The sequence below is a fragment of the Pyrgilauda ruficollis genome, unplaced genomic scaffold (genome assembly GCF_017590135.1).
Source record: "Pyrgilauda ruficollis isolate IOZ18807 unplaced genomic scaffold, ASM1759013v1 scaffold53, whole genome shotgun sequence".
Taxonomy (NCBI): domain Eukaryota; kingdom Metazoa; phylum Chordata; class Aves; order Passeriformes; family Passeridae; genus Pyrgilauda; species Pyrgilauda ruficollis.
The window spans coordinates 3,726,788-3,753,580 of NW_024526933.1; the positions used below are offsets into that span (position 1 = coordinate 3,726,788).

Here is a 26,793-nt window from a genome sequence, read left to right on the forward strand (position 1 = left end):
GAGGCTGTAAGGAAACCTGTTGTATCTACGTTGCATGGGAAAAGGTAACAATGCAGGGTGCAAAACATGAGGTTGGATGAGTACAAACTGAACAGACAAATTGTGTTAACATCCTTAGAGAAAGGATGTTTAAAAATAGGAAAACATATTATGGAAGTACCATGTGCAGACAAGGGAGAAATATCTCTAGGCAAGTAGGAGAGCATGGAAGTGTGCAGGATGAAAATTTATAGGAGAGAGAAGGTGGACACAGATAGGAGTAGGGGAAGAAGCTGACTTATGCAGTAGCATTTGAAACAGAGGTGGCCACATCTAGGAAAAGGAAATCAGTAGAGAAACTGGCAATTCCATTGTGGCAGGAAGTGAATTTGGGAGGAGAGGAGGTCCCTGTGGCAGGCAAGGTTATGTCTGCAGGCGCATCAGCATACGGAAGGGCGATGCATCTCTGTCAGGGCCTTAACTGAGTGTGCTTTTTATTTAGTTATCTGTTTGTTGAGTGTTGGAGACCAAAAAACAAGCAACTGTATCTACATGAAAATTCCTTATTAATTTTAAAGATAAGAGGACAAAAATTTAGTTGACAGATTGTATTATTTACTAACTTTCCAGTCCTGAAGCATGTCTCATTTTTCCTGTGGGAAGCAGTAGATCTCACCAGACAGTGGTGATGCCCTGGCCATGGCTTCCTCTGCCCTTTAGAGGATGACCTGCGACAGGTCATGGTGGTGGTTTTAGCTCAGCTACTTCAGTGCAAAATCCAGCCTTGTAAAGTACCATGAGATATATAGATGCTGTCCCTTCAATTTTGCTTGCCATCCTCTTTACAGCTTAAATTGCCTCTTAAATTCTTTAAAAAAAAGTTTGAACAGGGAATAGTGTTAACGCTTTCAGGAAATAGTTTGGAGAAAAACAATTAAGTATTATTTTTATATAAAGTGACTTTGTGTCCTGTGTAGTTTCTATTCAGTAGATATTAAAGAGCTGAATTCAAATTGTTTCATGTCAGCAAAGGATAGAGACTCCTGGTCTGCAGCAGAAACATCTCAGTGCAGGATGAGGGTGGAAAAATAGACATAGAGGGGAAAAAAAATGCAGAGACCTGACAGCACTGTGTAGTGAAGCACCTTCATCTGTTTGGGACGGACTATTTCAGGAAAACAGCTTTAGTCCCATGCTAATACTGACACAAATCACATTTCAAAAAAAACCCCAACAGGAACCTGCACACTAGCTGGATCAGAAGAAATGTGAAAACTCATGTAGGATCTCCATATTACACATCAGATAAAGGAGAATAGACCCACACTCTTGAGATTGAAGAAAACAGAAAGAAAGAATGAGATTGTTAGCTAAATGTCATGTGTAACAGCAAGATTTGACATGGCCATAGTTACCCAGTGACAACACAAAGATGAAAACTTCTCTTTCAGTCATTTGGGCATTTGTTTTTTATACTGTAGCTTTGACTTAATGGACGGAATTAGTGATCAGACCTCTCTTGCTGTGGGCACTGTGTAAAAAGATCCAGTAGAGTACTCACATTCAGATCTGCTTTCAAATTTGGGGCGTTTCAAAACAGAGAGTGTTTTGAAATTCTATTTGTAAATGTTATGCCATTATAGCATCCATGGAAATATGATTGCTAGTAGTATATTAAGTCTCATAAATTTGTAGCCATTATAGCTGCATGCGTTTTCCTGAGGTAGGAGTAGTAATGATATTTTCTTAACCAATCTGTGAATGTGCAGGGACTGTATTGATGATTATTCTCTTGAGTCTTATAGAGATAATAAATGGTTAAACCCTTGTCCTCATCTGAATAACAGCAAATTTCATGTGTCATTTTCCTTGACACTTTGCATAGATTTGTAGACAGCAAATTCAGAATACTCAACATAATGTATAATTCCTTTATCTTTTTACAGAGGGAAACCAAAGGTCAGTTTCTTATTGATCACATCTGCAACTATTACAGCTTGCTGGAAAAAGACTATTTTGGCATTCGATATGTTGACCCTGAGAAGCAGAGGGTATGTATATAATCTCTGACTAAATTTGCTTTAATTTATGTTTTTCTAAAATAAGCATATATGTTCTGATGCAAAGTTATGTATCTCTGAGGATTTGTACTCTAGCTGTAATCTATAGAGGTTCCTAAAGTGGCATTATTAAATTAATTTCCCCCTCACTATGTATTTATTATCATATTATTATTATATTATTATATTATTATGTATTCTGATTTGTGAAGTTCTGGGCACCTAAACTAGAAAAGAATCTACAGGCATGACTCAGAGTCAGCACAGAGCAGCTTTAGGCTCTGACAGTACACTGGAATTTGGGATTTTTGGTTTTTTCTTAGTATATGATTTTTGGGATATGTAAGAAGAAATCCTATTATGTTTATCAGGTAAAAGCAGTCATTCTGTTTCACCCATCACAGGGTATATGGATTTAAAATCTGTAATACAGAAAACAGATGTGATTTTTCAGGCTTTGGGGAGCTCTTCAGGGTGGTTCTCCCTATGAGCATCTTTACATTTCTGCAGTAAAATTCTCAGGCCTGTACTGTAGACATTTTTGTGTACAGTAATTAGTCAACTTTTCTAGGTGTTAGGTGGTTCTGCAGGTTGTATTTTATAGGTGATTTGCTGCTGCTACCCCGACATGGCTTCAGGTGACTTTTATTGTATGAGAGTAGGAACAAATGATGAACACAGAAAGCAGAAGTCCTCAGATACTGAAATTCAGAACTGCTTCTTCACCATGTTGTCCTCCGGTCTCAGTATTAAGACTTAGATATGTGACTTTAAATATCTTGGGTACATATAATGGCATTTAATCCCTGGAAACAATTACCATTTTGAAGCTGCTCTGATTGAAGACGAAAAAAAAATAATCTGGTTGGATACCTAAATTAATTTTGTCAAAAATCACAGGAATTGGGGTGTCACCATCAGCTCAGCCTTATAGAATTGCAAAAGCTTTGCAAAGCTACACCAAATAGTTTTCATTGCTTCCCCCTTTTAAAGTGAAAATAATTAGCAGTTAGTCTCATCAGTGTTCTTAATTCTTTACAATCATAAAAGTTATAGAGATGTTCACCTATTTGGAATTGATAGGAAGATTATGTTAGGCTAATAATTGAGCTATAATTAAGACTTAATAAACACTTCTGTTGGGTGTTTCTCTGACAGTCACTCAAAAAAGCTACAGAAAATTTATTTCACTTAATGGAAATAAAGAGGGTCTTTTAAATGAACCCCAGATTTTTGTCAAAATACTTTAAAATAGTGATACTTCAGAAAAAAAACTCCAAAACCTGAAATTGTTTGTGATGCCCATTATATCATACCATATGTGATTCCCATGTTTCAAAGAGCTGTTAACTATATTGTTAGCTAAATTTGCTGCACTGTCTTATTCATCTTGGCTTTCCAGTTGTTATTTTACATATCGTAGTACAGCTAATTTGGTGCTAAGTTTATGGAAGATTCTACAGAAGCTAAAATTTTCTATTGCTTAGTAGCACAAGACAATTTGAGAAAAAAAAAAATTGTGCTCTTGCCTAAAAAATCTTGTGTTTTCATTTCCCTTTGTATCCCACAACTAGGGAATACTGTTGCCATTCTGTGTAGGATGGAGGCTTGTATCAACTGGTTCAGTCTCCAGCTCGATTTTGCTAAACAGACTTACGAAACTTGAATTTCAATACGTACGTTTTTAAGTGCTGATTTACAATTGCTCTCATGTTTTCAAGCATATCAATAACATCTCTCTATTTCTTTATTTTAAATTCTTCATGAATTAGGACATTATTTATAAGGGACCCTTCTTTGTACAGTCTTAAATGCTTTGTTGACGAGTTGAAAGCAATGTTCCTTCTCTTATGAATTGTAATTCATAAAAATAAGCTATTTTTATATTCAGTACCTTATATTGTCACAAATATCTTCCTGGAAGCCCAAGAATTCCTTTATTTCTGCACCCCAGCAGTGATGTGAATATGTAATAACCCAGACACTCCCACACAGCTCCAGGCTTTGCCACCTCACAGTTACTGCAAAATGTCACCTCTGTCCTGGCCAAAACCAGGACAGCTCACTAAAAAACTAAGGAAATTACAGTTTTGAATTTATGAGGTACATGACAGTTTTCCTCACTGTTTTTATTTTAGCAATTGTGAGTTTAGCTGCCTGGAATTCGTCTAACAAAAAAAATCAGTAGTTGCCTAGGTATGTGGTTAAAGAGATAAGCTATAGCAAGTATAAGATGGGTGGAGTCACAGGAGAAATGTAGGTGACTGTTGCCACTGTACAGGTAAGAGTACTTATAGTTCTGTGCAAGAAATTTTCAAAGCTCCATGGAAAAAGTGTGTTTTTAATTTGGTAGAAGAAATTTCCAAGACTTAGTGGAATTCTTACAGGTCCCAAGAAAGAGAAAGGGACACTCATTTTCCGCAGTACATTATTAGGGCTTGCTGAGACGTGTCACAAAACACAAACAGTAGCCCAGCAAAGATCAGTAGGCGGACTTCAGCAACAGCTGCTTTCCAAATTTAAACCTTGTGGTTTGACCAAGCACAATTACTTTGAAGGAAAGCGATAGTCCATGCTATGCTGGTTGATAATGTGTGTGACAATGTACTTCAATGTCCCAGAGACAAATAAAGGCATGTGGGAAAATGAATAAAATGACTATCGACCAGTCTGGTTTTAGTGCATGACGTGGCTATGGTTACAGACAACCCTTTGCTTGCCTCTTAGGACTGTATTTGCGGGAAGGTATTAATATCATTAAGCTCTAATGAGACCTCAGCTGCTCTGATCTAGATATCTGTATTCAAGAAAGATCAACTTAACTGAAGACAGAAAGAGGAAGGAAGGAGTATTAGAAATATAAAGAGAGTGGAGAGCTTGTTTATGAGATGATTCTAAGAAGGACACATCCTTTTAGTGCAGGAATCAAAGGCTAGGAAGATAGGGTTATACATGCATCAGAGTGTAAAATAGAAAGAAAAAGAAAGTTTAAGCAAGGGTGGTGGTTCTTACAGCAGTGAAAACTGCACTGTCTGAGACAGTCCTAATGGAAGCAGTGGGGAAAAATCTTTCACCAGGTTGGTAAATAATTTTGGGAGAATTCTCCATAATTTTATGGAATGAGTTTATATTAAATATTGGCAAAGATAGAGACTAGGCACCATCTCCTGTCTGTTCTTTCAAACAGCATGCAATAGGAGCTGAAACAAGAAAGCATAACTTTTTTAGGCGAGTTATTATTGATTCTGATTTACATAGCACACAATGGATGTTGCTTTGCTGAATTTCTTGGAAATGCTAAATGCCTCTATTGTAGCATTTTATATGTTGTAGAATTTTATATTCGACTGCATAGTCTCTGTGTTTGCACAGAATGGGCTATATCAATGGTTCCAAATGAAACTGCCAAAATAATGCATTTAATTCTGGCTTTTGGTGAATTATTCTTGAATGATTTTTTGAATAGTGATTTATGAAATAATAGTATACTATTATATGGTATACACACACACATACACACATATGACATATTATGCAGATTTATGCCTGCTGGCATTTAATCTAGCAGTGAAGCTTGCCTCCATTTTATTTAGATTTAATTTTTTTGTGCAAAGGTTCCATAGTTGCTCTGAAAGCTAATTTGCAGTCCTTTTGTTTTATATTGAGGGAGCTCAAGCAGGCAAATATACCAGCTTTAATTAATCCAAAATATCTTCTAAATGTAGAGTATGTTGCATTTTGACTTAGGAGTCTCAAAATATTTGATTGAGTTTGAGAATTTAAACAATTAATTGTTTCACTATTTCAGATGTTTAAAATTAAATGTTTCAAGTTTTCTGTTTAGAACATTCAGAATTTCTGACTGTGTAAAAATGTAGAAAATTGAGCTAATTGTCTTATGTCAAAAAAAAAAATTGAAATGTGGGAAAACGGCTAGTGTTTTTATAGGTTATTTTTCAAGTAAGTAATAATATATATTTCTTCCTCTCCCCAACTCTACTTTTATAATAATCCTTTCCTCCTACATAAATAAACATATGTGTATATTTTGGGCATACTTAAACTTTTTTGGGCATACATAAACTATAAAACATTTTCTATAGTTTTCCATATTCTACTGCAGAAAAAAACAAAAATCCAAACTCTGGATGACACTCTTGACAGAAGGCAGCAATGAATTTTCTTTTATGTTTATGGGAGAGTAACAGTGACAATAAAATCAAATTGAACTAGCAGTTAAAAACCCCAGGTTCTTCATCATGCTGTATCTTTTAGCATTACATTTGGATGTTCTTTTGGGGAATTTGTACCTTAGTGTAGATTCAAAAATGTCAGTGGTGTACTAATAGTATGCAGTAAATTGTGGTATGCCATTTTATGTCTAATGATACTGAGAACAAAGGAGTTCCTAGTGTTCATATATTAACTGCTAACTTTTTCATGTGGATTTCTTAGACAATTATGAGGGATCACACTGCCTTTCTCCCTGACTCTAAATTGCAGTAACGTTTGAAGCTACTTTTTGTCAAATTTGACCAGGTTAGAGATCATCCCTCTGCACTCAGTACTGGTGAGGCCACACCTTGAATCCTGTGTTTGTTCTGGGCCCCTCACTTTAAAAAGGACTTTGGGGTGCTGGAGAGTGTCCAGAGAAAGGCAACAAGGCTCATGAAAGGACTAGAAAACATGTCTTATATGAGGAATGGCTGAGGGATCTGGGTTTGTTTAGTCTGGAGGAGAGGAGGCTCTGGGGGGACCTCATTGCTCTCCACAGCTCCCTGAAAGGAGGGTGTAGTGAGGTGGGTAGAGTCACCATCCCTGGAGGTGCTCAAGAGGAGTCTGGATCTGTTGCTGAGTTATGTGGTTTAGTGATTTAAGGGTTATAGTGGTAGTGCTGGGTGAAACATGGGATTGGATGGTGTTAAAGGTGTCTTCCAGCCTTGATGGTTTTATGATTCTATACAGTTCTCATGTGTTAAGTTCTCTATGGGATCATGAAGAAAAGCTGCCACATTCGTGGATAGAACTCTGTTATTTTTATTACTGAGGAAAACACTAAAGGCCAAACCCAGCCCAGGAAATCTCAAGAAAATAAAGAGACCTTGATACACTGCAAGATACACTGTAAGAATCCAGAAACCATCATTTGGATCTTGTACTTTTTAACAGTTACAAATAAGAACCATGCCTGGATGAGCTGTTACTGATTCTCCTGCTCAAGGAACTATTCCTGGTATGTTATCTATACTAGATAACATATTGAGGCCAGTTGTCACACTCTCACAACTGTGGAAATGCAGAACGGCTAATTGTGTGCCAAGATAGCCTGGGTTTATTAAGCAGCATCTTTGTGGTTTTGGACTGATACCAGATGAGAATAGAATGAGAGAGTGAAGCTGCTATTCAGCATCTTCTCTAGAGTGGATTTCTTGTTGAGAGAGGCCATTGGTCTTGACTGTAAGGTGAGATTCAACTGAAAAATTTAAACTTGGAAATACTTCCTTCCTTTTTTTTTTTTTTTTTTTTTTTTTTTTTTTTTTTTTTTTTTTTTTTTTCCCTCCCAGTGGATCAATCTGAGCACATGCTTGTGATTTTGTTTTTGAATGTGGAAGTATGAGGTAGCAGTTAGCCAGAAATACCTTGGAGCTACCCATGGTGTAGGTTGGAAGTGTCATGAAAGGCTTTGTAGGGCCCTGAAGCAACTGTGAAGTCTTACCTGTCACTGTGGAGATGTCTGAAATACTAATCACCCTTAAGCACTAAGATGTTTTGTCATGTGGGTGTGCTGCAGCGGTTCTAGCTCTGTGCTTGCAGGAAAATAAAGCTTTCAAATTAGTGAAACTACTCTATGAGGACACTCCTTCTATGCAGCTGATCCTGAATGGTAGCTTTGAGTACACTGGAATTTTCTGACTTTCCCAGAGCACAGAGCCTGGTTTGCTGCTTTGACAGGAGGATGACACTGGACACTATGGATTTGTTGGCATGCCTGCTAATTTCCCCCTAAAGAATTATTGCAGGTGCAATTCTCATTTTGCTTTCAAGCTTAAATATGGTGAAAACTGGGTGACAAGTCCACAGATATAGAGGGTTTTTTTTTGGCAGATTTTATTTCATTTATTTCACTAGTAAGGGTGGTGGGGAGACCCATTTGTATACTGAAGTGTATCACTTACAATTGACCTGGGCAGAATATTTGCTCAATCTTACAACCTAAGTAGTTCAGCATTGTGCCTGTATTTACTAGGGGAGGAAATGAGAGTCTCTAGTCCATTGGTAATTAATTTCTTTATCAAGAAATAGTGGTTCTGTTTTTAATGGGAGCCATAAACAAAATGTACAGCAGTTCCTCATCAGAGAGACCTTCATAAAGAGTCATCAGATCTTGGGTGCAGCTGATCTCTACTTTAGCAAGAGCAGCTATTTAATACATGTTTCTAAAAATGTGTGCCTAGTCCCACATGAGAGTGGTGGAGGCTGGCAGAAAGACACCTTGCACCCTCAGGTCAATCAGACAACTTGCAACCTCAGTTTAACGAAGTTATATTTTTGTGTAAGGAGTTGTAATACTCCATACAGTTAGGAGTAGAGATCAGTCTGGGAGACCTCTGGTTTCTGTGAAGGGCTAGAACAGAAGTATTACGGGCAGAACCCTAGAGTGACTGAGCTATAGGTTAATAAAAGTCTTAATCTTTATCCATGCATATGAACCTCTCCTCCAGGGCAGAGTTATCACAAAAATTATTGCATTTGCATGAACTCTTGCTGCAATGCTGCTTGCTCTGTGCCATTCAGGTCATGTTAGTTCAAAATAATAGAACTGGAAAAGGAACAAAGAAAGCTGTGAGAATTATATCTAATAGAAAAGGATTTCATCCATACCTGGATTAAAGAATAATATGGCTAGGAAAGAAGGTGAGTGAGAGAGAATGAAAAAGAGAGAGTCAGAGAGTAAGCACAAGTGAATGAGAGAGAAAGATATGATGTAAAATAGCTTGGAGAGGGTGATCAGGGAAAAGTTGCCCTGTCGTTCTTAGAACTCAAACACTCTAAAGTAAACTAAGTGTAAAGTCGCTGGTAATGAGAAATAGTTTTTAGAAAACCATAGGCAGTAATAAAAATCATTGTAGCTGTCATGAATTTGAAAGAAGTGTTAAAAATTGTAGTTTGGACAAACTGGTAAAAGCCTACAAAGATTTACAAATCAATTTTAATGCATTCTGGGTGGAAAAAGCCTATTGAGCACAATGGGAGTTACTGCTCTTGTTCTTTCTCTAAGTGCTTGCTTCAGACCATTTTCAGAGACTAAGTGCTGAGTTAAATGGCATCATACTTTTACTAGGAGAGCTGCATTTATGTACTAAACAAAAATTTGACAGAAATTAATAGTAAAGAGAATATATACATATGTATACACTTAATTCAGTAGAAATATTACTAACTAAATATCTTTTGTGAAGATTAGTAAACTTGTAAACTAAATAATTTTATATTATCCTATATTGATGAAAACAAAGATTTTTTCCCATTGATTGTGAACCTGTTGTCTGTGAGAATGTGCTGGCTCATGTATCCATCAATATATGCAGATTTTATGGCCAGAGGTTCAGCTGATGTAGAGACTATGGATAAGTTCAGCTACTCCAACACACAGCATTGATAATTCAGAAATTTGATTAATAAATGCCAGTTCAGAATCATATTCTGCTCCAGTGCATGTGACTGCCTTTTCTGGATCAGATAAATGTTTGTGATAATTATGTACCTTGTTTCTTCCTCATTAACATGCCACTAAATAGCATCAGTGCTCTGATTTTGGAAAAAATACAGAGGAGCAGCTCTTTTGCTACAGCAGAACAATATCAATAGTCTTGATATAAAAGTTATTGAAACCACAAAACACTGGTATTGGACTCAGGGCATGAAGGAGGAGACAAACATTATGCCCTAAGTCCTTTGGCAGCTCCTGTGCCTATATAGAGTTGCCTGCCACTTAATTAATTCCCCTGTCTGAACTTCTGTGAGCTTTGGATATGTATTTGTTTATTTGTTTGTTTTTGTTTGGTTGGTTTTGGTTTTTTTTGGCAGGTGGTAACCCTGTGCAAGTCACTTATTTGAAGCTAAAGCAAATGTACCTTGATTTTGCTTTTCATTCAAGAAAAATACTAGATATTCATTTTCAAGATTAATATAGGGTGGAGTTTTCAATAAAATTAATTATTCTTTTAATTTTCTAGCAGTGTTTCATATCTCCATTCTCCTGCTCTTTTCTGTCAATTAAACAAAGTTTTCCAATCCAGCCCTTGCCTGGAGTATTTTTGTAAAATCTGCAGGTTCTTCTGATACTGTTTCACTGTATGCACATCCAAGCACTTGGCTAAGTATTGCTTGCCGAGTGAAATTTAAGTATTCATAGCATTTGGCCAATTTCAGTTGCCCCCTCCTAACTGCTCCTCTTCCAAACACAGAGACTTAATCAAAAGCCTCTAGGCTTGGAAGAGATAAGAGACTTTGCTTTGCTTCTAGTGCTTTGAGGCACTGGAACAGGTTGCCCAGAGAACCTGTGGATGGCCCATCCGTGGGAGTGTTCAAGGCCAGGCTGGATGAAACTCTGAGCAGTGTGGTATTATGACACATATGTCTTGTCAGTGGAATGGGAGGTGTAACAAAATAGTCTTTAAAGTCCCTTTCTACCCAGGCCATTCTTTGATTCTATCACTGTTTCCTTTTTCCTCACAGCTTCTTTATCTTAAAATTCTTACCCCTGTGCTGGATCAAGACCAAGCTCAGTCTTCTCAGACCTTCTCAGTGAACAGCTTCATTTGAAACAGGTTGAAACAGGCTGAAGTGTTTTTTACTAAAAGCATATCAGTGTTTGTGGAGTTAAATTGACTTTCTAGAATGGTGCTTTCACCCTTGCAGGGTGTCCTTGTTCACTCTGAGCTTTTGCTGTGAAAGCTGATAGCACATCAGCTGCTCAGCATTTGTGGGTAAGCAAGAACACACCTGGCCTCGCTAATGACTACTCAGCGACACTTAAGGGCTGATCAGAGGTGAAGGCTCTATTTACAAAGTAAAAATTGCACTAGTCTGAAACACAGCACACAGTTGCAATGAAATCTTAGTCAGAAGGCAATGCTCAGCATATTTTAGGATCCCAGCACCAAAAGTGATATCTGTGACAGTTTGCTTATGCACCACTGGCACCTGAAGCACCAAGACTCGTTAGCTATCCCATGACTGACCTTCAAGATTTCCACGTATCTTTCTCTGACCCTTCTGTTTTCTGTGAGGGCACCCGTCTGATCTCTGAGATACACAGCTACTGAAACCTCTTTTGGAAAAGAGATTAGTAATTAGTAGTGCTAAACATTAATCTCTTCTCAGGATTCTTAGCAATGTGTTAGCAGGATTAGGATCAGAGTATTTTCTTCCCCATTGGGCAGCAACCATGTTGCTAACATGCTTTCAATGAAACAAGAAGTTCAGCCCCTGCAGGAATAATTTCTGGTGATCATTAGCTACTATCACACATAAAACCAAGCTGGGTTGAGGGTGTAGGCCGTCCTTCAATTACAGCAGCCTTTGTGGACTACAGTGTCAAATACACAAGACAGATGAAACTGCTTAAAATTGCTGGAGTTTTTTTTTCTCTCCCTGATTTGCACAGTTTAGTGTTAGTAAAGAAATAACAAATTATTGTCTCTAGTTACAGTTTTATATCTGAGTAATTTTGTTTGGGTTTTTATTGCAATAACTCATTGCAATGAACAGTTGAAAACATCTGTGGCCTGTTCTTGCAAGGCAGTGTGGCATGTGCATTAATGACATTTTTTTGCATCTGAACATTTTAAATGTTTCTAAAATTTATCTTGACAAGCTAACTTGACATATTATATTTTCATTTACCTAAGATTTTTTTTTTCAGGAAAGTTGTTAAAAAAATATTGCTACATGAAAAAAGCATTTTTGAAAACCCAATACTTTTCAATTTAAAGTTTATGCAGAAACAGCTTGATTAATTTATAGGAACCTTAATCTCCTCCTAACTATAACAGCTAATTAATCTTGGAATAAATATAGGTTGGATACTGTATAGTAGAGATGAGGCATAGGTATTAATTATTAATAGTCAATGCTGTAAGTCTGAAAGATAAGTACTCAGGGGAAAATCTTTCCTAAAACTCAAATTGAAATATGCAAACAAATATAGGGGTGGCTATTTCCAGAAATATTAGCAATGACTAGGTGTTTATCTTCCCCTGACAGTCAGAGAGCATTAAGCACCTAATTGCTGTGTCTTTGAAAGTCTCCCCAATTTATAAAGTAACTCCTCAGTTTTCTGGAAGATTCAGCCTAATTGTGTACACGTTTGCAACATTCCACCAACAGAAGGTCACAGCAGAAATCTGAGCTTGTAGAAACTGCCTCAGTTCCATGACCTCCATGAGAAAGCCTGGATTGCGTAATTGCTTAGTGTCTCTTCAACCTGTTTTTAACTCATGGAGGTCAGGTCTTAGTGAAACATGTTTGATTTTGGACATGTTAGGTAAATCTGCATTCCTGGGGGTTAGAGAAATTTCATGCATGTTTCCCCTCTTTCATTATTCACATGGTTGGTATCAGGGTTTCATATCTGTGAATTTGCTTTTTTTTCTATCTCTGATTGCTTTGTTATAATAAGTAATTAACTTTTCCAAACAGTTCTAAATGCTGATCTGGTCTGTGCTGATATTCCAGCTTGGTATTTCAAAAAGAAATATGGAGAAAACTGTGTTGTGTTTCTGCTAGATGAAAATGGTGAATACGCTTTATTTTTGGTTTCCTGGGAGCAGTACAGCATGGCTCACTGTCCAAGTCCCCCTTTGTTGTCTGAATCTTCGTGTAGGACTGGCCTGATCCTAGTGGATGTGGGGTGGGTCTGTGGAAAGTGGACTTGTATATCTGTTTGTCTGGGTTTCCTACCTGTGAATTCATTCTGGATTATGCAGCTATAAACCACTGCAGACTGTATAAGAATTCTTAAATCAGATTGTCATTACCTTTTTATGAGCAAATCTCAGCCCCCATTATTCAGAGCGAAACATATAAATAATTTATATGTATTATCTAAAAAAAGAATGAAATGAGCTAGATATTTCTGGTAACTCAGTGAAACCGTCATTGCTGATTCGATTCTGTTTCTTTCATCTTATCCCCTAAAAAGAGAGATACTGGGAAAACAAAATAGGTAAAGAAATGTTGGAGGGCTGTTGTTGTGTTGTGGCTGCTGTTTGCAGTTTGAGGTTGTTGGCTTTTTGTTTTCTTTCTACCAGGGTTCCATATCAGTCTCTCAGTGATAAATGAACTTCAAATAGAAATGCTCTGCTGCTTTGCAGAGCTTATCTCCAGTACTGCTGTAGACTATATGTGTGTGAGTTTCTGAGCAGCCATAGCACATAAACCACAGATGTTTGAAAATGCTCATTCGACCGTATTTGTTTTTTCAAAAGTTCTCTTTCAGAAAACTAATTTGCAGTTATCCTGACTTCATCTGAATTCTTGAGACGTCATAATTTTTTAAGTAATAATTTTCTGTCAGTTATTAACTACTCCTACAAAATATCTACCCCTGGCCTGTCTCTGAAGAAGAATTACTAAAAGTTATGAGGAGAAATGATAGCCCATGTAGTATATTTTAAGTATTGGGTATGGCTTAATAAATGCTAGATTTTCTTTTTGCAGTTGACCAAAGGGTTTTAGAGCTAGAATGAAAGGGTTAAAAATGAAACCTCTTAATGCAAGACCTTCCAATGTTGAGTATGCTTATTAAAACTGACTGCTGTGCTTTTTGACCAGCTGTTTCCACAGCACAAGTCTCATTTTACTGTGGAGATTTTTGCTTAAATGAAAAATACTAATACAAAAGCTGCCGGCTGTGGTCTGAAGTGGCACTTGAATATCAGCATGTTCTTTTGTCTGACAAAACATCCTCCTGAGCAGGTCAGCTAATGCTAGCAGGGGATATGCTGAGGCTCTTAAAAATGTGAGCCTAACTTTTGGTTACAGAAGCACCTGAGTTTATTTTCTAAGAGAATAAAAAGAAAAAAAAAAAAAGAAAATTTTCCTGCCAAAAGCATCTTTTCCTGTAAATTTATGCACCTACTGATAAGTGCCCATACCTCTCTGCTGTACATTATCTCTGATTAGTATACTGTGAACATTTCACAGAAAAGTGCAATCTTTTTCCCTTGAGATTTTTAATTATTGCTAGAAGAGAACAATTTCTTGTCTCCTGTTTGTTTTGACTGTGTGTTTTTGAGGATATAGTACTTAGACATTCTTCAGTTTTAAGAAGAATAGAAGACAACACTAATGAAGAGACAGTGTTAAAGTTTCTGAATATTCTTTCCTACAGTCTGATATGATCATTCTTCTGAAAAAAAATGGCTAAAAGTATGAGATTAAAATGTCTACTGCAAGCTGAGGACTACAGTCTGTAATCCTTTAAATGTGTCTTTGAAATGTCTGTCTTATTTCTATCTCAACTACATCTATTTTATAGGCGCTGGTAATATCAACTATGCTTATACAGTATAATTCCAGTATGGAGGTGCTTTTCTCACTTATGTAGGTCTCAGTGAAATAAAATTCCTACTTCCCAATTTCGCACCATTTACATTTACAAGGTTATTTTTGATCAGTATCAACCTCTGCTCTCTGCTTTGTCTTTCCAGCACTGGCTTGAGCCCAACAAGTCCATCTTCAAGCAAATGAAATGTAAGTCTTGAAAGCTCATGTTTTTAAACTTATTTTTAAGTAATTTAAGATTAAAATATTTTTAAATAACGGAAGGTTTTCTTGTGCATCCATGCAGTAATTTAGAATAAGCTTCATTTGTTTCTCAGTGTAAACAGGTCCTTCATGCTAGCACAGGAAGGAGTCCTAAAACCTCCACGCTACCCTGATCTTACCATCTTACAGTGTTCTGCATATCAAAGCTTTCCTCACTGCTCATGGCTACAGCCAGAGGCCAGCAGACTTGGGATGGCAAACCTGGTCAGATGACCTCTATGTTCCAGCTCTCATTTTCAGTCAGATGCCATCAGCTACTGGGAGATGGCAATAAAAATGGAGTGTGGCAACTGCTTCTGGGTCTTTTCTGGTTATCCTTCTTTCTGCTGGCCCTTGCTTCCTGAAGTTGCAGAGCACTAGCTTGAGGTTGTTGTTACTGTCCGGCAAACTCAAGTGCTGTGGGCTAAGTGGTGAGCTTTCTGCCACAGGTGGGGGGAACTTCAGATCAGTATTTTAAAAAGTGTCTTCAAAACAGGAATGTATTATTTTAATTATCTTTTTGAAATATTACTCTCTGGCCTACGGTTTCCATTAAATAGTCCAGTCAACTGTGAAGATCTTTTCAGGAAACAGAACTGCTTTGGTGCTCAGAAGCTTATATGCAGCAGTTTATTTGGCAATTCTGGACAATTGATGTGGTGCATTAGAAGTTGTGTCTTAGATAGATAGATAGATAGATAACAGCTATCTATCTATCATCTATCTTATGAAATGAAGGAGAATTTTATCCTCATATTGTTTGTACACAGTTTTCTGTTTTAACAAGGAGGCTATTGTGTGTGAGACAATGTATTTGCTTTAAAATGTGGTGAGGCTTAAGAGACTGTCTAATATGCAAAACCAGTTAATACTGGATGTTGACTGCACTATATGGAATATTTCAAAGAATTTTTCCATTAACGCAGCCATACTGCAATATATGCATACATGTGTATATATGCCAATACATATATATCTGGCATGTTCAATATGAACTTGTATATCTAGTGTTTAGCTAGCTGGAGTACTATCCAGTAATAATTAAGTTCAAAAATGTCAAATTAGAATGAAGTTGTGCTCTTCAGCAATGCTAGTAAAGGAAGAAAAGAGGGAAGAACAGAAAAATTGTAGTAATTGTAAATTATCTTTATCTCTTACTTCCTTCCAATGTTATCAAAAATAGAACAGTTTCCTGAATACATCCTCTGGCCCACATTTATGTTACTGCTTTTACCCACAAAGAATAAGGGCTGATTCCTCTTGTGCACTTTGCATAGCAACACATGCAGGGGCTCTGCTTACAGATGTGCTGAGAATCTTTTGACCTATTCAAAACAACCTTTCTTGAATATAGATGCTGCCTAGATGTGATAGGTGGTAGTCCATGAATTCCGTAGATGTAGTGATTTGATGGCCTCATCAGAGGATTTCTGTGGCTTTTGTGATAGAATCCTAATCAAAATTCTAAAAACAAATTAATACATAGCAAAAAAGCAAAATAAAATGCATCTAGCATGAGATTTTTATCATGGTGAAAAGGTCTTAAGAACAGCAGCCAAAGAGAAAGAGATGCTAACAAAGGATTTTTGCTACCAGCCTTAGATTTAGGATGCAGAAGTTGGATTAACAATTTATTTAAAAAAGAAAAAGTTTAAAAAGTTGGATTGGCAATATATGCTTAAATATACTAGTGTAAGTTAACTTTCTCTTATGTCACAGAAGGACTTCAGTTGCTACCATAACCCTTTAAGGAAAAAAAAAATAAAGCTATGTACATATATTTTGTACACATGTAGAATCCATGAAGATTATGCTCCCACAGGTTTCAAGGACATTTTTTGTATGAATTTGGCATCAAGAATATTTTGATTTTTTTTTTTTAAATAGGCTGTATTAATGTAGAAAACCAAACAATTTCTAAAGGAAGAAAGGTTAAATCATATTTGATCTAAAAATATTCAGATTACTATGAAAAAGTTTAAACTCAGAAGAAGAAATTATTGATAATCACTTGCAAAACTTCTCAGTGTCAGGTGGCACAAGTGAGGACTGAAATTAGTAGAAGGTGGAAAGTCTAAAAACTGAAGCAATGAAGTGACTGGTTAATAGCACACACGTTATGTATACATGACTCCTGGGAGAAATGATGGCAGAAAGCTATTCACAGTGGCTGTATTAAATGGAAGTTTCCCTTTATTCCTTTGCATTAAGGAATTCAGGAAAAAATGAATAATTTTCTCTGATAATCTCTAATGACTCAAAAAGTTCTAAATTCAGGTGAATGCTTAGATTTACATAGAATTGTGAAGCACTTGCATACATGCAGAAAAAAAATACAAAAATGTTTTGTTCTTGATCTCACCTACAATTTGTGGGGAGCTTCCTTTTCCTCCATTACAGCAGCAGGTTTTTCAGTCTATTTATTCATGCAGCTCAATATTGACAAATATTTGGAGCAGAAAAAGTTTGGCTAGTAGAAGTACTCTAGTATGCATTTTATTAAGTACTTGCTTTTATGGGCCTCAGTAGTACATTAATCATTCAGGCATAATCCATCTATAATCAGGTTGTAGGGAATTCATAATCTGGCAACACTACATTACTGTCTGTGGAACAGAATGTTGTTTCTTTGAAGCTCTGATGTGTCCATAGGATCTTGTGTGATTTTAATTTCTACAATTTTAGTTTCTTTGGCTTTGGAAAAAAAATTGCTTTATGCTCATATTTAGTAACATCGGTATATGACAGGAGGAATCTTCTAAGATTTTCTAATTTGTCTTATCACATATGAAACTATATTTAAATGTGTTCTGATGCCATACAAAAAGAACGAAGGCATGGTATCTTTTCTGTCTCACCATCTACCTTTGCATTTTCTTTTTGATTGTCATTGTAATGTTTGTGTTTTAACATGATGTTTAGGTCTGTGCCTCAGCTATTTTTACCACTGATTTTGCCTGAGAGGAAAAAATTCAGTTTCTGAAAAAATGTCCTGAACCACTGCCAGTCTTGTTTGTACAAATTGAAGCCAATTGGTGACCTGCAGCTGCAAGCAGTGTGTTTCCAGCAGCATGACAGAAAACTCTCTGGAAGGTTGCCTAAGGAATCTGTATCTTTGAGGTTCAGGACACAGAACTTCTAAAAGAAATTTTTCTGTTCTTTTGCATGTTTTTTTGTATAGTGTTATTCTCTTCCCAAATGTTGACAGTGAAGTTATCTGTTTGGCAATCTCTGTTGCTTATTTTCTGTCTAGGAATGTTATGGCGTAAAACCTGAGTCACATCAGCACTAATGTTTAAGTAAAGAAGAGTTTTCCCATGTACTTTCTCTCCTGCTGTTTTTTTGATTACTTCTAAAGATTATTCTGCCTAGTAATATGCAGCTCTCCTGTAACCTGCTTGGTGGGAAATAGCCAAATATATGGGTTTTGTTCTTGATGACAGTGGGACAGAAGAATTTCTGTTGCTCTGATGTGCAGGAGTTCTAAATTTTCATGGTTTTCTTGTTGTCTTGTATAACTGAGAGTAGGTTTAGATTATGTATTAGGGAAAAATTCTTTAGTGTGAGGGTGGTGAGGCACTGGAACACGTTGCCCAGAAAGGTAATAGGTGTCCTGTCTTTGGAGGTGCGCAAGGCCAGGTTGGAACCTGGTCCAGTGCAAGCTGCTTCTGCCCATGGCAGCAGGGGTTGGATCTAGATGATCTTTATGGTCTCTTCAAACCCAAACCACTCTATGATTCTATGATCTCAAAGGGTAATGCTACAGGGATGTTCTCCTGTTCCAGGTCATTGGAATTTTTTAATTAATTTCCGTGATCTCTAATAATGTCCTAAAACCTGAAAGGAGGTGGAATGTACCAGTGGTTCTCAGTACAAATGTAAAGAAAAGTTTAATCAAATATGAGTATCAAAAATACATATACATGTATATACATATATACAATGAGAGATTCATAAATACATATACGGGAGTTATGAGTGATCCTTCAGGCACTAATATGAATGCTGTGTATTCTATAATCCTCATGAATATTTAATAACAGCATTTTAAGCTTTATTATAAACACCTGACAAAAATCCACCTTGCCCTGTGTTGTACTGTAACTAACGAGTGAAAAGTGGGAGAGCCCTAATCTGAGATTGTTCTGGTTTGAAAGCAAAACCAGTGACAGACTCCAAGTCAGATATACAATTTCTTAGGAAAAGTGAAAAGAAAACCAAAAGACATGCAATAATACAAAAGAGAAAAAAAAACACTAACATAGTCAGAATACAACCTGACACCTTGTTGGCCAGGGTGTTGGTAGCAGTCCAGTTGGATTGGTGGCTGCAGTCCTCCTGGAGTGCCAGGTGTGGTTCTGTTGGAGCAGGGATCCTGTAGAAAGGGTGTAGTCTTCCTCTGAGGATCCAGTGGAGCAGACAGCTGTTCCTCTGGGAATCCAGTGGAAAGACTAACTACTCTGTCCCAAAACGCAGACTATATCCAGGTGGAGATGCTTACCCACCCTGGGAAAAGCATCTCACAATGGGCTGCTGTCATTCTAAGGAGTCATGTGGTGGGTCCTTGATTGCCCATTAACCACAAATGGCTCCCAGAGGGAGTTACCTCTGAGTCATGTGCAAGGCATTGATGGGCCCATTAACAAGAGATAAGGAAAAAACAATGTCCCTCCTTGTTTCAGTAGCTCTTGAGGATGGAATAGAATACATCTTTATATTGTAACCTAAGAGAGAGATTTATGATAGATCAGGTATCCCTTATGCATAAAAATCCTGAGTAATGCCTAAAGACAGTTCTGCCTGTCTTTAAAGTGCTCAGCAGGGAATTTGGATAAAGAGCTGATTCATCTGGAAAGGAAACAGGGATATGGAAACAACTATGAATGTCTTAATGGTTGCCCAGAGATGCTTCTGCAGAAATAGTAAACATGAAGACTATTTGACTGTAAATTTTTTTCTTGCCTGTTTGTTTCTTTCTTAAATTTCACTAACTTTTTGTAGGAATCTGTAGTTCAGAGAATGTGTAACATCAAGGAGAGATGAAGGAAGTGTTCTGCAATGTTGCATTCTCAGGAGTACAAAGATAATTTTGAAATCTGCTTTTGGCTTTCAGTATCCATGTGTAATTAATGTACAGATGTTGATGTACACTGACAGTGCAGTGCATTATAGAAGATTAACATTTGTGTCATAAGGCATTAACATTTGTGCTTGGTGAAAAGGAGATTGTGAAAAATAAACTTTCCAAAAAGTATCAGCTAAGAATCTTCTGTCTTTCTCTGTTTGGTTGACACTTGTAAAATTTCAATCAAGTTTTTCAACAGCTTTTAAAAATTGTTTTCATCTTTCATAGTGTTGTGGTTTAACCCCAGCCAGCAACTGGCCCCACATAGGCACTCACTCAGTCCCACACCATCAGGATGAGGAAGAGAAGGGTAAAAGCTGGAGAAGGGGAAAACTCATGGGTTAAGACAAAGAAAATTTAATAGGGAAAGGAAAAGCACACACAAGCAAAGCAAAACAAGGCATTCATTCAGCCCTTACCATGGGCAGGCAGGTGTTCAGCCATCTCCAAGACTGTAGGGCCACATCACACGTAACAGTGGCTTGGGAAGACAATTACTTCAAAATTCTCCCCTTCCTCTTTCTTCCTCCTGCTTTATATACTGAACATGATGTCATGTCATCTGGCAGCCCCACATAGGCACTCACTCAGTCCCACACCATCAGGATGAGGAAGAGAAGGGTAAAAGCTGGAGAAGGGGAAAACTCATGGGTTAAGACAAAGAAAATTTAATAGGGAAAGGAAAAGCACACACAAGCAAAGCAAAACAAGGCATTCATTCAGCCCTTACCATGGGCAGGCAGGTGTTCAGCCATCTCCAAGACTGTAGGGCCACATCACACGTAACAGTGGCTTGGGAAGACAATTACTTCAAAATTCTCCCCTTCCTCTTTCTTCCTCCTGCTTTATATACTGAACATGATGTCATGTCATCTGGCACATTCCTCTGGTCAGCTGGGGTCATCCATCCTGTACCTGTATCTCCTCCCAAATTCCCATGCACTCATAGTCTCCTGACCCGGGTGTCAGTACGAAAAACTTCTCTGTATTATCAACCCTCTGTTCAACACAAATCCAAAACACAGCCACTGCAAAGAAAATTAACTCTACCCCAGCCAAAACCAGAGCACATAAATATTTTATTCTTTTTTCAGATTCTTTATCTGTGAAGAAAATGGTAATGTGAATATGTGGGGTTTTTGTAGAGTGCTTAAAAATAGTTCTTGTGAGACTCAGTCCCTTACTTACTGATTTCTGTACCAAGGGAGGCATCTCCCACATCCCTCTTTGTTCTTGTCATGGTGTTGTAGGTTTGGGCATACTTTAGGGAGACCTTTCCTTTTTGATGGAATACAAAGAATACTGTATCTTAGTTAAATGTAAATGAAATAAACTTTAAAAACATACAACCAGTTGCCTTGAAAACTATGCTCTGTGTGTAGCTCCTTCATGAGGGTTTAGGTCATGACTTTTTTTCAGCATTTAACGTAACTTAAATGATTTTATTTGTACTGTTTCTTTCACCTCTTACGTACTGTTAGCATTTAAACTGGCAAATTAATGGTTCTGCTTCAGTGGGGCTGGCTGCAAATACTATTCTCCACACTGAAGTCCTTTGAAATTATTGTAATTGTGAATGGTTTTTAGTGAGAAAGTGAACTCAGATGGTAGGAAATTCTGACAGAACCTCAGGCATTTTGCTATGCCAGCTGCTTCTTATCTGAGAGATAAAGGATGCTCCAAAAGAAAAGGCTTGTAAGAAATAGCTACTTAAAAACTGATTATATGCCTTGATAGCTTTGTGTTGATGAAATGTGTTTCTGCAAATTCTACTTTGGGAAGGTTTGTTGTTAATGTTTCCACTTTAATATGTAGTGGTCAAAAGTAATTTTACTTTCAAGGAATTGAGAAATTATCTGGCTTGACAATCACATCTCTTGAGCTGATAAAATTCAATGCCTGCCTTGGTTTCTGCTATGAGAAACCAAAGAGAGAACATTAAGTCCTCATGCATGTTTCTCCAGTGTGGTAAAATCTATGAGAAAAAGGCCTTGCCAAACATTTACATATCATCAAATGTCTCTTTGGAAGAACATTAGGCTTATAATCTGCCTTAAAATTAAGATGGAAGGTAAAGGGGATATCTTTGGGAGTTCCCTCCTTCCCCATTCAAATGTTCATTGTGGCTGGTTTTCTAGCTGAGAATAAGAAAGAGAAAAAGAGGATCTCCTGTAACTGCAGGGAACATTCTTATCTCCACAGATTAATTATATGGATAGGTTCATATTCTTTTTACCATTTCAAATTGCAAGTTGTTTTTGTTCCATTCTTGCACAGCAATAGAGAGGGAATCTTTGCTTAGCAGGCTGCAGCAGACTTGTATAGTATCGCTGCACTGCTGAGGAGGAATATTGTTACAGGAGCTTGAGCCTAGAAAAAGGTTTGAGAAATAGGCTTTAAGCTGCCTTGACAAGTCTCCTGCATGTCCTGTGCATTGGTGTGTACTTCTGTCACATATTGTTCTTCTGCTCAAGTAAAACATTTACTACTTTAACCTTTCCTATAAATGTGGGCTATTTTTATAGCACATTTTATGCTGTCATTTTCTCACTGTGATACTCTTTGCGTATAGGGCAGCTGATACTTTTATGTGTTTACCGCACACTGCCAGAACGGGACTCTTCCAATATAACATTATTTATTTATTTCTTTTTACCACTGACAAATTTTTTTATTGACATCTAGAAAATTGGGTAAAATTCAGTATATTTTTGGAGTCTTGCTGTAGGCTTGTATTTGCTACGGCCCTGAAGACACATGAAATTGCTATTCTTATGTCTTCATCGCTATTTCCAAACTAATTCTAAATCTGCCAAAACATTTAAAAGTGGGCTTTTTTCCTTTTTTTTTCCCTCCACAGGGGAAGAGCTCTTGCTTGTTTAATACACGTTGTCTCTCCTGTCACGTTTTTTAACTGAAACAGTATTCCAAAAGTGCGGGCTTTCTTCGCTTGCTTAGTTTTTACATGACTATTGAGGAGTGACAGAAACATTTAAGATTACTTAAGTTATCTTTCGGTGTGTCCAGGCAACATGACTCCTTAGTGAGCTTCTGCATGGCTGCTTTCCTTTCTGGGACGCTTTACCTCCTACTTTGCTGTTGCAGGGCAGTGAAGACATAACGATATCTTCTGTTTTGCAGACTGTAAGACAATGCTGCAGTCACATCTAGGACAGCAAAGCCCACAGAAAACAGACTGAGTGTTTCTCTAGCCTTCAGAGGGCTTCTCCAGATCTAAAAACTGTGACAGTTCAAACCATCTCTAGAGAACAATTAAGGCCTTTTCTTTTTTTCTTAATTTTCCCTTAATTTCTATTTATTGTTGATTATTTGCTTTTTTCTTTTCCTGTATTTTTCATATTTCCATTCCCATCCCTCTTGAAATTCCTCCTTGTGTTTTAAATGAATAGTTATTTAAACAAGGAAAAAAAGTTAAATCAGCAGTTTTTGTGGAAACTGACTGTACTAAATAAGTAGAATGTGAGATTTTAAAAGAGGAAAATATTTCTTTATCTTCAAGAAGAGTTGAGCTTTCCAAAAGATACCAACCACAACTAAATATTTAATTAGTTTTTATTTTCTATTGCTGTTGCACATCCACATGGAACTGTGTGATATCTAGAGATGTGTTTCTGAAACATTGCAACATACATGTAAATACTGCAGTCAGAGTAGCTTGAAGAGTATGATGATTGTTGAAATAATCACCATATGAAGTTTATACAAGCCTTTGAACTGGTAAGCTTAAGAAGATGGTACAGTAAAATGTTCTGGTAGCTTACTAATTACTGTTATAATTTACAATTTAAAAAAGAAATTATTGATTTCACCTGGTATTGTCTTCCATTTTCTCTGTAATTTTTTCTTGCCCTTTTCTTCTGCTTTCCCTTTTCCTGCTGTAAAAGCACAATCTCTTCTAAGTTTCAGAAATTCAAAATTGTCTGTGTACATTGAAAGACCAAAATATATTAAAACTAACTAGAATATTGTAGATCTGCACTTTGCTCTGAATCAAAGTGCCTGAGAGGCATTGATTGCAAAATTGAAATATTTCCTGTTATTGTGATCCTTTCCTCTTTCTCCTTTTCCCTTTCTTTTTCCCCTCTTTCTTGTCTATTGAAAGGATTGTACATCAGGCCTGGTATTGATACCATTGCTCAGAGTTAGGTACTATAATCTTATTAAATACTGGGAACAGAAATATTTATACTGTCTTTAGTTTCATTACCTAAATGGTTTCTTCAATTTTGTTGTATTATCATTGCTTACTGCTTACCATTTGCCAAAAAAGACCTCCCCAAAATAAAGTATATATAATAATGCTCTTGCTTGAATCTCTGCCTAAACTAACTATTAGTAAGTGGTTTAAGGTCACTCCTTCAGAGTGGCTTAAACAATATTTGTTTCCTACGGTTCTCATGCTTTTTCTTTATAATGTTTCAGCTCATCCACCATATACCATGTGCTTTAGAGTGAAATTCTACCCACATGAACCCTTGAAGATTAAAGAAGAGCTCACCAGGTATTTTTTGTTTTGTTTTTTTTTTGTTTCTTTTGTTCTTTTTTAGTCTGTGCATTTAATGTACTTTGCTAACAAGCTCAAGAAAAGGCAGATTGTTGTCCAGGGTAGGGTTCTCACTATTCCTGATAAAATTAGCATAGGCTGACATTCACAATACTGATCATCTTTGTACTATGGCTCCTATAGATTTTTTAAAGCAGTTTAAAGGAACACTTCTACAACATACAGACAAGTAGTTACACTTTACAAGAACTTTCAAAAAATGAAGCAATGGTCAAAAGACTGGGCAAAATTTATCTGGGCTCTTTTTCTGGCAGGGACAAGTTCCCTTCCCTTCCCTTCCCTTCCCTTCCCTTCCCTTCCCTTCCCTTCCCTTCCCTTCCCACTTCCCTGGAACTTCCCTTCCCTGGAACTTCCCTGGAATTTCCCTTCCTCCGTCTTTCTTTCTTTTCTTTCTTTCTTTCTTTCTTTCTTTCTTTCTTCTGCCACTTCCTTCCTTTTTTTTCTTCTTTTTTTTTTTTTTTTTCTTTCCTTTCTGAAATAATCTGGAAAATCTAATTCAGCCCTGACTATTTCAAGACATTTATGTATAGTCTCACTTAATTTTCTCTTGGGTGTGTCTTTAGGATCACAAATAAGACAATCTTTTCAAAGTAATGACAGACAAACAAACTGATATAGATAGAGGTGCAATATATTAATACTTTTCAAGTACAGCTGCTCTGGAGGGTAAGAATTCTTGCTGCTTCTGTTGGAATTTTGAAATTTTTATTGTAGAAACAGAGCTGTACAACAACTCAGCTGTGCTTAATGAATGGGAGCTTTGTCCTTCCTACTGGCCATCGTGAATATTCTGTTGCTCTGGGCATTTTTCCAAGAAGTGCAGACGGGGGAGAAGTGCAAGAAGATAGCTCTTTTGAGGTCTGTACCAGCTGTGCAGGACTGCGCACACGTGTGCTCCACCACCCTGTTAGTGAGCAGGCCCCACTGCTGGCTGCGTGCCGCAGAAGCACCGAGCGCCGTGGCACTTGTTGCCTTGGGCTCTTCGCTGATTCTTTCCCCAAGCCCACGCGTGCGTGTGCTCACAAGTCACTTCATGAGCGTGGGGCATCCCATTGTCACTGGCCTCGTACTGAAAGTTTCAGAAACAGCTTATGTTCTGCTGCATGGTACATTTGTAGTTTGTATAGAACAGCTGGAGCATGCTGTTATTTTATAGCTATTTATCTTGGGTGAAATACTGAAACTGTACATCTGAGTGAACAGGTTGCCAGCCAGGAAGTCAATGGATTTTCATTATTTGCTACTCTTTGTCCTTGGATGAACATTTTACCTTTTATGATCCAGAGTACGATTGTATAGACCTTCTCATGCAAGAGTCTAAATTAACTTTTTAAAAACCTGGATATCCTCCCAGGATAAGTTTTATTGAAATACAAAGCACCAAGAATTGGCTCACTGATGTTTATTGGGCTGTGAGTATGTTTTAGTCTTTGCTGGAATATTTCAAATAAATTTTTAAAGTTAAGTTGTTGTGTGAAAAATGAGTTACAGTCTTTTATAAAAATCAATACCATTAAGAGCTTAAAAAGGAAAAATAATTTGAGACATCATGAATTCAACATGTTTTTGTATCTGGTCATCTTAATAGTTTCCCAATGTTGTTATTTGGGAAGCTTTGCTTCATCTCTGCCATATGTCTTCACAATAACAAAATACAGAAAATTCTCCTGAAATGAGCAAGTGAAGTGCAGTCATGTAACCCATCTCTGAGAATTTGCTTCATGACCAAAGCAGAAGGTCAGATTCTAGGTGATGCTCTAGATTGGCTAGATTGGTGATGCTCTAGATTAGTTATTTTTCTTTTCCTTGAATTGCAATGATTGGTGAAATTCAAGCAGAAGAATGTTCATTAGCATTTTACAGAGGACAGTCATGGAACCTTGAGGACTGGTTGGCTTCTTGGTAGATTTTGCTATGCCTTTTTTTTTTAGTGCTGCTGTGTTCACTTGACAGTCATATTTTTTGCTGTGTGTTCTTAAGATGTTTTGAAAATAAATTGATAATATTGTCAATTGACTTAAAAACCATCTGTACTTTGCAGCTGTATGTGCAGCCAACTGAGTGAGAGTAATAGTGTTTTGCATTTCTGTTACTGTTCGTGCTTATGGATGTCAGAGCCGCTCTCTCACTTCCTTCAGCTGGGTGGAAATCTGATGGGTGTCTGTGGTCCCCATTTAAATAATGAAATTCAGTTACAGTAAGACATTGTATCACATTGCCATACCACTCTT

At 37.1% G+C, this 26,793-nt stretch overlaps 1 protein-coding gene across 1 annotated transcript in view; it reads left to right on the top strand.

The window, feature by feature from the left end:
- The window catches only part of FRMD3 (FERM domain containing 3), an 88,380-nt gene that overhangs the window by 10,479 nt on the left and 51,108 nt on the right, over positions 1 to 26,793 (top strand). Inside the window, exons 3-5 of the mRNA XM_041480759.1 lie at positions 1,919 to 2,030; positions 14,756 to 14,798; positions 24,421 to 24,499. Coding sequence (XP_041336693.1) covers positions 1,919 to 2,030; positions 14,756 to 14,798; positions 24,421 to 24,499 — 234 coding nt within the window. The remainder of the gene's footprint in view (positions 1 to 1,918; positions 2,031 to 14,755; positions 14,799 to 24,420; positions 24,500 to 26,793) is intronic.